The sequence below is a fragment of the Rhipicephalus microplus genome, chromosome 6 (assembly GCF_043290135.1).
Source record: "Rhipicephalus microplus isolate Deutch F79 chromosome 6, USDA_Rmic, whole genome shotgun sequence".
Lineage (NCBI taxonomy): Eukaryota > Metazoa > Arthropoda > Arachnida > Ixodida > Ixodidae > Rhipicephalus > Rhipicephalus microplus.
In genome coordinates, this window is record NC_134705.1 from 5,564,746 (window position 1) to 5,579,483 (window position 14,738).

Consider the following 14,738-nt stretch of genomic DNA (forward strand, 5'->3'; position numbering starts at 1 on the left):
TAAGAAACCCGCACTAGAGATCTATCGAACTTTTAAGCAGGAAATTGCCAAGGAAAGGATCTATGATAATACTCGGGGTAGTTCTCTACTGTTTGAGGCAAGGACGGGAGTACTGCGAACCAAGACATATCGGGCCAGATACGAAGGGGTGGACACAGTTTGCAGTGCGTGCGGAGAGGAAAAAGAAACTGCCGAACACTTGATAATGTTTTTTAAAGGGCTTCACTCTATAGTTCAGGATGATGGTGCAGAGTTTTTCAAAGCACTGGCGTTTTGGGACCGGGAAGGCAAAACAGACTTTAAGCAAGTTGACTTAACTAGAAGGAGGTTATCTGATTGGTGGCTAAAGTCAAGGCACGAGTGAAAATTAAACTCTTCACTGCAAAGTACGATTCCTCAAACTCACTTTTTAAGGAAAAAAAAATAAATATATATTTGGGTTTATTTAGTATGACGGCTTGAAGGCGCTAGCCACCGCCCGATCTTAAGGGTACAACCATACTCATTTATCTATTTATCTATTATCACGGCAGCGGGCGATAATACAGCTAGGGCGTTTTTCATCTGCGGCCCATAGGGGCGCGTCCATCGAGAGTTGTTTGAGACCTGCAACTGTGCACCACTGTTTCAGAGGCTATGCAAAGTCTTGCGTTGTTGCACCGTCCGCCACAGGTGACGTTAGCGACCGAGAATACTTTCAATTGAAAGAGAGAAAGGGTGTGGCAGCTGTTTTTTTTTCTCATGCGGCAGGCATCCTCCTAGAGGAGGCGTTGCCCAAAGGTACAGGTACAGTTTTGCGTTCTCTAATTTGGTAGGTGTTCTGTGAGTCCACTGCTGCGGTGTAGTGTGCGGGTGGTAGTAGTAGTCGGATCTTCGCTCCTGCGCTGTCAACGCGGATTCTGTAATGCTCATCGCCACGGGTCTTCTGGTCGAGTTTATCTTGGCGCTTCTCATCACACTCACCGAAGGCGTCACTTGGAACGAGTTGAAGGTGAGTGTTCACTATTCGAACTGATCTCATCTTGATCGTACCGATGCCTGCTCGGCATGTCACTTCGTGTTTACGCTGCCTCCACTTTCGGTTTTCTGTTCCGTTACCGCGACGCTCATATCCTTAAGCAAGTTTAAAATGCGGGGCATTTCTTAGTAGCACCATAACACTCGTCGTCGGCGTCCCCCCACTGTGCATGCTTGCGCCTTGCGTATCGTGCCGCACGCTTGCGTCTCGTGCCAACTATTTGCTCCCCCTTCTCTCGCCTCGCAAGAACGACGGAGTCGGCGTCTGCTAGTAAAAAACAGGCTGCTCGAGCTGCACAACCGTTCACTGGCCACTGGATCGCACATCAGCGTGCCACCACTCGTTGAACGGAACGCTTCTCCTTCATTCCTTAAATAAGAATAAGAAAGACAAACAATTATGTATTTCCAAACCCTCTCTCGCCTTGCAAGACTGACGCAGGCAGCCTCTGCTAGTAAAAAGCTGCACAACCGTTCACTGGCCACCCCGTATATGTAGGCACTATATCGCTTATCAGCATCCCATCACTCGTTGAAGGCAACACTTCTCCTCCATTCAATAAATAAGAATAATAAAGACGAAATAGCCATTAAGCATTCCCTAACCATACCCAGTTACGCGCAACATTTACGTGATTCCCCCCTCCCCACTCTGCGACGCATCCGGAAGATGCGGGAGGCATTTTTTTTTGTGATATTTAACTGTTCGAGTACTTCTCTGAAATTGTTTCTTGACGTTTCAATTGCTTCCTATTGACAAACCTTCCCGTTCGCATGCTTTTTCCAATTCTAGCGTGAGAGCGTTTTGTGAATGCGCCTGTCCAACTCGCCGAGTCAGCAGTACTTGCCATCCAATTGATTCATTTTGGGACACGTTCGTTCTGTAACTCAGCAAACGACCCAGCCAACCATGTAATGTCCAGTAGACATCAAATAAATATCAACCATATGATATTTTTATCTTCAATAAATGTCCACAAAGGTTAATTTAATATTTATACAATATCTAGAGGATGTCCATTTTGAACTGAGTGGACCTTCATATAATGTCCACATCAGTTTCACACACAATATTGATATAATATTCGGCAATATTAATACAATATTTAGAGGATGTTCATTTTGACGAGAGTCAACATCCATAGATTGTCCACAGCAGTTCTACAATAACATTGATATATCAAATGACACTTATTTTCAGGTGCAGCAATGCAGATATGCATACTATGTGGGGTTTTACGTCCCAAAACCACAATACAAATGAGAAACAATGTAGTGGAGGGCTCTGGAAATTTTAACCATGTGGTGTTCTTCAACGTGCACTGACACTGAATAGTACACGTACCTCTACAATCACGCCTCCATCAAAATGTGACCGCCGCAGCCGGCATTGAACCCGTGACCTTTGGGTTAGGAGTTGAGCACCTTAGCCACTGTTCCACTGAGGCGGACAGACGTGCATGCAATTGCACCATATGCTACAAAATAGTGAGACTGTTAACTCGGTATGGTTGCCTTTAGTTAAATTTATTGCATCAAATTCAGCAAAGGTCTTGGATGATCTGTCATAGTGATGGCAGTGGTCAGTCAGTCAGGGCACTGGTAGCCTGCAAATATGTGCATGTGTATAAACACCAGTGTTGACACAGCTAAGGAAAACTTGAACCTCAACGAGCAGTGTATGAAGCACGTTTCAGAGTGTAATCTGGACTTTGAAAAATTACCTCAACAGCATTACAAATGCAATGACAGCAGTTCCAATAATGAGTGTCACCACATATGGGTATTTAGCCTAAACATTCTAAACATGTTGTTTAGAAACCAATGAATTGCACCAGCAGAGCATAATGATGAAGAAATTAGGTTCTCTAGTTGTAATAGTTACCAGACATTAAATGCATATTCTAAAGGGTGAAAAGCACGCATATTGTTTTATGTGTACACATTTATGTGTGCATGAATACAGCCTTGCTTGATTACATTATACATTCACAATGCAAGATTATGCACGAATTAGTAGTCTCTTTTACCATAGTGTTTAATCTATTATTACAGGGTAGCCAGCCGGTCTGAAAAGTGGCTAACCTTCCTATCCTTCTTTTCTTCCTATTAATGTGCAATTTCAACATCAAGGCCACTTCAGTGATTAACAATAAGTTATAGAGTAAACTTTCGTAATTAATCCAGACACTGCATGCAGGACAGAGACAAGAGAGTCCATAAACACAGTGATGTGCCTCTCTTGTCTCTGTCCTGCGTGCAGTGTCTGGATTAATTAGAAATAACCAAGCCCAAGCTACCCTTGTACATTTTCAGTTGCTGTAACTGCTAGCCTTTCTATATGCAAGAGCAGTGCACAACTTGCCGAGAGTAATAGCAGCTTAAATTGCACTTCAGCTTTCAACTACATCTACAGCACTGCTTGCAGCTCGTACAGAGGGCAACATGTTGGTCTAGAGCGCCAGAGTGTCCAGCTCTGCACTGCATGGTTCACATCTACAGACAACACGAAGATTGATATAGGCTACATGCAAGCTTGGGCAACCCCCAATGAAGAGCCTTTTTTGGGATGCGGATGCAACTGTTTTGGCTGTGAGAAATGCTGTCTGAACTAGCACAGAAAAATCAAACAGCGGCGAATCGTCCTGGTTAGCTTCCGAATAATTTGAGCTATGTTGCATAACTTTCTGTTAGCAGTGTGATCATTCCCACAGCCTGTCGCAGACAAATCTTGCACAATATTCTCTGTTCTGTTCTATGTACTACCAAGAGCGCTTCTGACCGCTTTTGACGTCCAAAACACTTGATGCAGCTCCAGTGACAAACAAAGAAAACGCAAGGAATGCACGTCATTGGGACTACGGGCATGATTAGATGTGGCCTATATGCTCAGCTGCAGCCCTGAGCGCGACGCTTTGCCGTTTCGACATGCATGCTACAAACAGTGTACGCGAGTTAACATAATATTGGAGAGGTTGAAGTGAAAAAAAAAAAAAAAGACACATCTCTACTCAAAAGTGATCACAAACACACATGTGTGAAAAACACAGATGTGTTTACGAACCGCCAATATAGACAAATTTTAACTTACAGAAAAGGCCTTTCACTTTCATGACTTAAAAACCTGAAGTGCTAAAAGGTAACAACGGTCTAAGGAAACAACGAGGACAAGCGTTAACTTCCAACTAAAATTTTATTGCAAAGCAGTAAGAACCTGACACATAGATCACAATCAAATCAATCAATGCACAAAGATAAAATCAATCAATACATAAAGAAAAAGTGAAAACTAAGCAGCAGTCAAATTACAAAAAAAAAAAATCATGTGTCGGTGAGTTCAAGTGATCTAGTTTTTTTTCTTCTTGAAATTTTTGCGTAAGCACCGGGGTACACAGAAAGGAAGACAAACGGGCGTAATCTAACAACTGGTTTATTTTTAGAAGAACATTCACTTTATACCCCTCAGATCTGCGCTCTCTGGTCACAAAAAAAAAAAATAGAACAAATGCACTGCACACATATCACAAATAATGATAACAAGTTATTTATTTTTTATTTATTTACAGATACTGCAATCACCATTTGGTGATTTTAGCAGGGTGGTACATGAAGTTAGTCATGAACAAATCGCAAGTACAATGCCATATAATATATACAGGTTATACAATGTGTATAGGGCAAATACAAACTTCAACTGGCAATAACATACAATAAAAAATAGGAGACTACAATTATACAAGCATGTACAGTGATATGTAATGCTATTTAACAATTCAACTGGTTAGTGCATTTTCTAATTCCGAGGAAAACAATGCCAATGAGGGTGCTGAAACAATTGCATTAGTTTGTTCCACTCGACTATGGTGCGAGGAAAAAATGAATACTTAAAGCAATTATTGCGTGTGGGAAAGGGGGTTATGGTGAGGTCATGTCTCTGCCTGGTAGAGTAGCCAGAAGAAAAAGAAAAAATATCGGCTATGTCTACTTGATATTGGCCGTTAATTAGTTGGTACAGAAACTTAAGCCTTGAGTTACGGTATCTTAATGATAAAGATGAAAGTTGAGCTCTGCTTAATAGGTCAGTAACAGAAGTCCTCGAAAAATTATTGTAGACAAAACGAACTGCTCTTTTTTGCACTTTTTCTAATTTGTTAATGTTAGTCTTAGTAAAAGGATCCCATATAATATAAGTTCATTGATTACGAGGCATGACCGAAATTTCTTTCTCTAGTAAGGCTACCGAAGGGTGGCTAACACACTTTCGCATAGCATAAAAAAGGTGGCCAGAAAGTAGGATGTTAAGGGGGTGTTTTCGGCCAAAAACTAAATAGGAGGAGTGTGCGCGTTGTTCAACCAAAAATGTAACAGAGTGACCAGCACACATAAGGAATGCAGCATTCAACATAAACTCAAGTTTGTTGAATGTGCACACAATGTGGTGTATTGCATACCTTTGTCGTGTGCTTGTGTATATATAGGGCAGACTGGCAGGTGCATTAACACGAGGCTAAGGGAGCATATGTCAAATCTGAAACGTCGCCCAAACACCCATTTGACAATGCATTGCAATAAGTGCGTGTGCTCTCCTTGTTTTCGCGACTCTACTTTGGTATATAGGAATTGAAACAAGACGTCAAGAGAGATAATGGAGGCTTATCTTATAGACAAGCAGAAGGACAAGTGTTTAGCCACCCTTTGGCAGCCTTACTAGAGAAAGAAATTTCGCTCATGTCTGTTAATCATTGAACTTGTTATCGTTATTTTCAATATCTGTGCAGTGCATTTATTGTTTTTTTTTTGGTGACCAGAGAGCCCAGATCCGAGGAGTATAAAGGGAATGTTTTTCAAAAAATAAACCAGTTGTTAGATTGCACCCATTTGTCTTTCTGTTTCCCTGTGTGCTTGTACAAAAATTTCAAGATGACTATATTCCAACTAGGCTGAATCGCGGTTTTGCTTCTTTTTTCTGTTGGTGCGACGGATGGCTTGCTGATGCAGCTTCGCTATCGCAGCCACCTCAATGATGAGCCTTAATTACACTATCGTTAGAGTGATTAGCCAGCACAGTTGTTTTAGCAAACAACGGCTTGCCCTTGTATTCTGCACAATGAGTTGCCAGGAAACCATGAGATCCCTTTTTTGCTTTCTGGATATGTTCAGGTAATTGCACATTGAGGCATCTGCCTGACTGTCTGATGTAACTGAGACCGCAGGTGCAGGGTACTTCATATACTGCCTTCTTCACACACATTGAGCAAACTTATTCTGGTGCTTAATTTCGAATTCGTTAGGAGGTATTCTTACAGGATTAGTTCTTGCACATAACTGCAACAACTTATTCTGCACAGAAAATACCGGGACCCCCACCCTCTGATCGATTGAGTGTAAGTTGTGTGAAATTCCATGCATGTATGGAATCACAGCCACCTTCTTACTCAAGGCTGCCTGAGAAACGGTCCCTTCAAAAGGCATTTAACGCTGTGCAAAGATCGCCCAACGCCACCCACTCTGACGCACGAGATACCCGAAAATGGATCCCTGAGGTTCTTGGTCCTGAGGCTTTTGTTTTCAAGTAGCTATATATGTTGGAGCTATGAGCCTCGTTCAAAAAACCTTTGTTGCCTTTCGCCTCGGGATATAGCAAGCTGATCAAGCACGGTGTTGTCCGTGCTTGTTTGTACAGCGCACTCACAATGTCATGCATCATTCAATTCAGGAAAGTTTCAGAGGGCAGATAGCCCATATGAGGGCAGCTGGGTATCCTAGCCACTTGCTGGTATACGTATCAGAAAAACTGCGAAAAGACTCGAAAGTCAGTGCCACGTGCACCGTTTCTCAGGCAGCCTTGGGTAAGGAGGTGGCTTTGATCCCATACTTGCATGAAATATCACATAATTTAAAGAATATTGGTCAGAGGATGGGGATCTCGGTGGTATTTTCTGCGCCAAATAAGTTGTCGCAGATATGTGGAAGAACTAATCCGGTAAGAAGACCCTTCTAACGAGTGTAAAATTAAGCACCCGAATAAGTTTGTTCAATATGTGAAGAAGGCGGCAGTATATGAAGTACCCTGCACCTGCGGTCTAAGTTACGCCGGACACTCAGGCAGATGCCTCAATGTGCGATTACCTGAACATAACTAGCAAGTAAAAAAGGAATCTGATGGTTTCCTGGTGACTCATTGTGAAGAATGCAAGTGCAATCCGGTGTTTGATAAAACTGTGCTGGCTAATCACTCTAATAATAAGGCTCATCATTGAGGCGGCGGCGATAGCAAGTTGAAGCTGCATCAGTAAGCCATTCGTCCAACGAACAAAAAAAACAAAGAACTAGATTGCTTGAACTCACCGGCACAAGATTTTTCTTTGTAAATTCACTGCTGCTTAGTTTTTTTTCTTTATATTTGTGCATTGATTGATTTCATTGCGATGTCATGTGACAGGTATATATTCTTACTGCTTTGCAATAAAATTTTAGTTGGAAGTTAGCTCTTGTCCTAGTCGTTTCCTTAAACCATTGTTACTTTTTAGCACTTCAGCTGTTTTAGACAATACCAACTAGCCCGGTCCCGCCTCTTGTTTTCACTTTGGCCGGATATATCGCCCACCCTGCTGAAGGCTTGGTCAAAGTTTTCGCCAGCTGGACATTTCTATCAGGCTTGGCGCAAGACCAGCAGCATGTACCGTCGTCAAACCACGACGCCAGTACAACTTCAGCTTCCATCGCGTCAAAGAAGTCGACGACCGCAAATGACATCTACAAATAAACATGATGGCGAAACAATTTTACGAGTCACTGATGCAATGCTTTACTGATTAGTCCTATCTGTGTGTAGTGATTATTCTCTGATTAAAACGACATTCTTCTATACTTTCATGGAGGAGGTCACGCCTAACCCTCGAAAGTGGAAAGTGTACAGGGAAAACGGGCCTGCGATACGACAACCAAATTGTTTTTTTGATTATTTGATACGAGCGTGTTTTTTTCATCCATAATCACCTAGATCAAAGGGCGAGGCCATAAGCTTGTCATGATCAAATAAAGGAACGATAAAAGCAGAATGGCCCTTTGTAGACATGCGCTGGGATGAATCACGAACAGATTACAGCCACAATGCGAGACTGCGTGCCTTATGGTGGATTCGGTTTTTTCTCGGGTGAAAATTTCGAAGTCTTAAAGGGAAAAGTACCAACCGTTTACAGCTTCAGCAGCAGGATAAACCCAATGACGATATTTAAGCACGCCGTGCACAATGTAGTACTTCACGTTGCGCAACCCACTAGCGGACTATGTTGACTGGAGCTTGTCTCGGCTGCGTTCAGCTTGCAGCGAGCCAATGGCAAGTCGTCATGGCAGCTCAAAAAAAAAAAAATAAGGTCGTTTACACGTGGTTTACATGAAAACCTTCACACTTTTAACAGTGCTTTCACAGCTTATTTCGTGGTATAAAAACAGTTACGTTTTTGTAAGGTAGTTATTTTAAAATGCACTGTGTAGCAATTTGTATGATTTAGCCATTAGCCAAGGAAGCGTGTTAGGCGGATGTGGCTAGAGCCGGCTAGGGGCCTAGACGATTCAATAAACAACATGGCTGTGATGCGGATGGCGTGGCCATAGAGTTGTGAGCGCGGTGGTGGGACGTAATCCCCCGTAATTGTTTGAAAGAGGGCATGGGATATACTGTGGTACTAATCGAGCCCCGAACGAGCCATCACATCCTGTGAGTGGCCCAAGCGCGTTCAGCTCAGTGCAGCAGAATGGTTTTTCTGATTTTCTACTCGAGATATCAGCGACCTGGAGTAGGCTGCGTTTTACGAGTGACTTCCCACAACGATCAAGTTTTACAAGATATTCTGATTGTGGTGTAACATGTAAAAGTTGTTGTTGAAATCAGTCTCTTTTTGAAAATATTTTTCGGGATGCATACATACAATCACAATGTTCATTACAGCTGCTAATCTGAAATTTGATTGCACAACTTGCATGCAATTTTATAATGTTGCAGTGGCTGAAGTGTGGTGAATACAAAAGCATGCATGCACATGCAAACTAGTCTGTGTACAAATCAGGTTATTTTCACAAAAATGTAACTGATTAAAAAAACATCTCATTGCTCTATGTACATAAACAGAAAAAGCTACACATTAATGTTATCTTTATAATAAAATATCTCTGGCGTCTTGATGCTAATAATTATTGGGGTTTAACGTCCCAAAACGATGCTGTAGTGAAGGGCTCCGGAAATTTCAACCACCTGGGGTCCTTTAAAATGCATCTAAATTAGTCCACGAGCCTAATGCATTTCCATCTCGATCAAAAATGCAGCCGCCGTGGCCGGGATTCACTTCCGCGACCTTCGGGTTGAACTCGCTTAGGCATATATGTTAGTAAAACAACGTTCACGAATATTTTATGAATATCCACTTTTAATATTTAAATACAAGTGTCCACTCAATATCCACTGAATATTCAGAAATAACATTGGATATTCAGACCATTTGTTGACATCCTCTAAATATTGATGGTTTGCTGGGGATACACTTCGCCTAGTGGTTCTAAATGATTTCTGTCTTATACGGGTGTTTTTATCGAGCCGTCTTAAAAAAGTTTGTTGGTTGGAAGGCCGTAGTGAAATTTTTTAGTGAGGGGGGGGGGGGGGGGCAATTTTTGTAAAGATGATTTTTGGCTGCCTGTGCCATAGGAAAAAAATGTTTCGGGGGGAGGGGGGTTACGGGCTCGGTGTGCTCCACCCTGGTGACGATTTTTTCTGAACATTACTTACTGATATCATGTTCCACTCAATTAAACTTGCTGCTTCTATTAGCTGTTGCTCTTTTTCAAACATAACCAGATATTTTTTTTATTTTTGTCTACACGTCTCGTAGTAATGTAGTTCATTTAGAAACAGTTATTTGAAGGCCCTTTTTTTCTGCTATAGTGTATGGCTTGAAAAAAGAAAAAAAAAAAAAAACTGTTCAACATACATTCTGAGCAGTGGTGGTGCCTGAAATTTAATTCAGAGTCGTGGTGGAGGGAGGGGCATTGAAGTAGGTTTTTACATACATGAGTGTGTTTGCCTTTGTGTGTTTGCACATCAAAATTATCAAATTTTCGTGGGGAGGGGTTTGGACCCTGGCTACGTCACTGAGGATGAATGCCCATGCAAATAGGTGCGCCATGCCCTACGATGGGCATCACTTGAACAGGAGCAGGAAGTCATGTGGGTTGGCATTGGGATGCGAAAGCGGCCACACCAGCGTTCCGCCTTAGCCGCCTTGCAACACGTTGTTGACTCCCACCCCCCCCCCCGCAAGAAAACGCTACCGACGCTCGCCATACAGAGCCAGCTCATAGCTAGTGGCATAAGCTTATTAACAAGTTCACTTTGCCATATTGTATATCAGATTCATTACTGTTGTTTGCCAGTAGCAATAGACTTTTTATGGCTTAATGTATGCACATCAGTAATGTTGCATGGAAACATGCTTATGCAATGGCCCTTGAAGCATTAGTGCATGTTTCGAAGCTCGCAGGTATTTCATGCATAAGAGCGCACATACCTTTTTGAGCAGGCCAGCTGACACAAGGGTGGACGGTTGAGAAAGCATCTGTCATGACTAAAAGCATTGCATAAAACAGAAGGTTTGGATAGAGGCGTGTGCACTGTTCTGTGCTGGCAGTGTTACTAGTTGTAGCATTTTCTGCCTGCTGATTGTCATGTATATACTACAGGGATTTTCATTACAAAAATGAAAATGGGCTAGAAACAGTGTCACTTTTCATGGAGAAGTTCCATCTTCCGTTGAAGTGGCAGTCACGCATGTAACAAGTATGAACCACAAAATCAAAGTAGGTGTGCTAAAGAAAGGATTGCATTACTGTGACGAAAAAGCATAGGAGAAAAATTCATACTTTCAACCTTTTCAAAGCAAGTGTTACAAATAGATGACATGAAAATTCTCTCCAGCATTTGCTTTTGCAACACACACTCCTCTGATATTCTTTAATTCATCAGAATATCAGATAATATTTCAAGATACTATGCAGCACCACTGCACTAAACCTGTAATTGAATTACTAAGTAAATTGGAATGATTGGGAGGAGCTTCACAGCACAGTTGGACCCATTTACTTCAAATATATATTTGCAGGTTGTAATAAGACTATAGACAGCGCAATCTGTGCATAACCTGAAACCATGCTGTATTGTTCATTTGGGGACATTACTTTTAAAGAACATCTTTTGCTCTCACTGACATGCATGTCTGGACAATTTCTATCGCTGAAATATTCTTGCAGAAGTCTGACCAAGAATAATAATCTGTCATTATCAATTTCTTATTGAATTATTTGTGGATACTGCAGTCCTGTGAAGGGATTCAGAAGGGCTAGGGAGTAGCAGCTAGGAAGGAAGTTTGACAGGCATACTATATTTAGCCTGAACATAACGAAATATTTGATCTAAATATAAGTAAGAACACAAAGTTAAGCAATACAACCATAATTACACAAATAAGTGAAATAGTTTAAAAAGTGTTATAAAAATAAAATGCTAAAAAAGCAGAAATCTATTTCATTATTATATGGCAAATATTTCCAAAAGATGATTGTGCCATACAGTAAAATTGCAGACAGTGTCAAAGTAAAATTTTGAAAAACACTGTTAGGCACAAGTGAACTGTTGGAGAAGAGAGGAAAACTTTTCAAGATGAGGCTGTAGAACAGCATTTCAGTCTGCTACAGTCCTCAAAAAAACAAAAAACAAAAAACAATTATGTGATTGAAAGTGTGTGACAGTAAGAATGTAGGGTGGCCTTGTGGCCCAAAACCTGCAGAGAAAGTCAATTATTTATGGAGATTTGTGCTATAGTGTTGGTTATTAACTTATAGACAAAATGAAGAAGACAAAGTCCATTTCTTTCGCTTGTGGGCAAAATGATTTGTCTTAGCTAGCAATGTAATTTAAAAAAAACCTGTTTTTCAAAATTTTTATTCATGGCATCTTACAAGGCTCTACAGTGCATTGAACAAGGTGGGCATGTGCCGGGCATATATATATTGAAAAAAAAAAATGCATCAGTAAATGCAGAAAAATAAATTTTAAAAATTAAGTGCTGTTAGTAAGCATTGTACGAGGCAAAAAGCGGCAAGAAAAACGTTCTGAACAGAGAAACAGCAGATGTTCCTTAATATTAGAAAATAGCCATCAAATCACAAACTTGCATAAAAGAGAACATCTGGAAGTGTCACGAATTATAAAATGATTACATGACACAATTTCAGAATTTGTTCCCACAATCTATCAACTGATCAATGTTTGCTCTCAGTTTCACATATTGTTGGGAAGATCCTTCCGTAGGAAAATCTCAGACAAGTGCCTATGAATTGATAGTATTAGTTTGGCGATTTATGTCTCCAATGATCTATTGATTAATTAAGCCACGTGAAATGCATAAAGGTGCTTCCAATGGTAAGTTAGATTGCTTGATGCTGTTGCGATACTTATGGAATAAGGATAAAAGAGTGATGGATACATTTAAGGGAATAAGTGCAATGTTATATTTGATCTGCCTTATGCTTGAAATGAGAGGATGTTTTGCACGGACTCCAGCTTGTTAGTCAGGTAGATTTGACCAAAAGATGACTCATCTACAGCTGAACAATGCGGTCATGAGCCTCTTACTTCCTTGTGTTATGAGAACTCAGAAACAATGAAATGAAAGAAAGTGTATGGGTGTTATTTCTAGTGCTTGTAACATACAATGTGATAAATATAAGCGAAAAGGCAATTTGCGGCTGGCAGGCATTGAACTTGCAACCTCCGAATGATATGTCCGATGCTCTACCAATTGAGCTGCGATGTTAGTCATCCTCCTTGGTATCTTTTTTTATTTTATTTTTTATTTATTGATACTGTTAGCCGAAGGCTGATACAGAGTGGAGTACCGAAATACTCCTCACACAATTGTTCAATGACACAAGCGAAATCAAGACAGACAATGCATCTGACAGTTTTAAACAAAACTACATCATACAGACTATAAAAATCGTAATGCAAACGAAAAGCAACTCTTACCAAAAGTACAATGCACAAAAGTATTAAAGTTTTACACAGTAGTGACCAACATTGAGCAGAAAGCAACACAATCACAGACACCACACTCAACATACACTGTTATGATCATCATATTCAGGAAAATTATAATCATCAAATTCAGGAACTTTTTTTATCATTATCTATAGGTATTTGAACTGTTGTCAAAGGATGCAAGCCGCCTTTCACTGGAAAAAAAAAAGGAAGGTAATAACGCTTATATACGATTACCAGGAAGAATGATAGGACAGTACAAGTTTTTTTAATTTCTCTCAAGAGTTAATTTTGGTTATATTATGGGGTAGCACATTCCACTATTCAATCATATTCAAGAAGAGGGAGTGCTTAAAGGTGTCAATCATTGCGGGTATGGGCACAAATTGGTCCGGATTGCTCGATCTTACAGATCGTGAAATACGTGACATTCTGTTTTGTATGTATTTGTGAGGGTTAAAGTTGAAGCAACCATGTTTCATTGAGTGAATGAATTTTAATCTAGCCACTTTTCATTGCAATTAAAGCTCAGGCAAGTTCACTTGAGTGAGCATTTCAGTCACTGAATCTGTGTACCTATATTTCGACATAATAAATCTTGCTATCCATTTCTGTATTCTTTCAATATTTTAAATTTCACTCTTTTTATACGGATCCCATATTATGCTACCGTATTCAAGTGCGGGTCGTACCAAAGTCATGTCTGCAATAAGTATAACATCTCTGGAGGCAAATTTTAGCTTATGTCATAATGTGCAAAGCTTAATTTCTGTGGTATTACATGTGGGGGAGTACGTGCGCCAAGCCTCCCTTTTTACGGCAGCGCAAAAGCCTAAGTGCGGGAATATCCCCACAGCCGGCGCTCGCGATTCTCCCTTTCCCGGCGTGCGGAACGGGCTTCCGCTCCCTCAGCGAGAAAAGGTATTATATTCATCAGGGAGAGAGAAACCGCATCAGTGGACAAAAATAGCGTGCGGACGGCCACACTTGGGTTTCTGGCACCGGCCAGCAACCAAGGAGGCTGGATCCGCAACCCCCCTGCGAGCCGAGGACGTCAACAACCAAGGAGTAAGCACCTACCCTCGTTTTCTGTACTTTCTCCTTGCGACATTTGCGCACTATTGCTAACGCCTAGCAATAAAGTGTCGTTATGTTGACCTAGCCTGTTGCCTTACTCGCCCGAACCCGTGTAGCTGCAGTGAGAAGAGCTACGGATAGGGGACGTTAATCGTGCACGGTACGACTGTGTGCGGCTGAGGCTTAGTTAGGCTGCTGCGTCAGCTGTACAAAGGACGGACCCCTACATCTGGCACCCAACGTAACAAATTTGGCAATGCGGCTAGTTTGTGGGCGTGAGCAACTACGGACGCGCCCCCCACACGTAAGATAACAGGCATGTCGGAATTCCAAGATTCGTCAATGTTGTCTGATGTCGTATCGCAGAGTGGCGATCTTTTGGCTAACGGGGGGGGGGCACAGTTAGGACTTTCCGACTGCGTAGATTTTGGTTGTTTCACGCAGGATGATCAAGATGGGGCAGAGATCGCGCTAGCAGACATTAGGTCTACTACGGAAAACGTCACGCATAGCGCTTCGGCATCTCGCGTTCCGTACAGAGAGGCGCCGCAACAAG

The 14,738-nt window shown here is 41.4% G+C and overlaps 1 protein-coding gene across 12 annotated transcripts in view; it reads left to right on the forward strand.

Annotated features, from left to right (window-relative positions):
- Positions 1 to 584: 584 nt before the first annotated feature.
- LOC119167762 (glutaminyl-peptide cyclotransferase) overlaps positions 585 to 14,738 on the forward strand; it is an 823,023-nt gene continuing 808,869 nt past the window's right edge. For 2 of the 12 annotated variants that reach the window (XM_075865226.1, XM_075865228.1), the window contains exon 1: positions 719 to 990. In XM_075865226.1, the coding sequence (XP_075721341.1) occupies positions 905 to 990 (86 nt within the window). In that variant the 5' untranslated portion in view covers positions 719 to 904. Of the gene's footprint in view, positions 992 to 14,738 lie in introns of all 12 variants that reach the window. The other 10 variants (XM_075865236.1, XM_037419291.2, XM_075865237.1 and 7 more) reach the window with 8 other exon arrangements.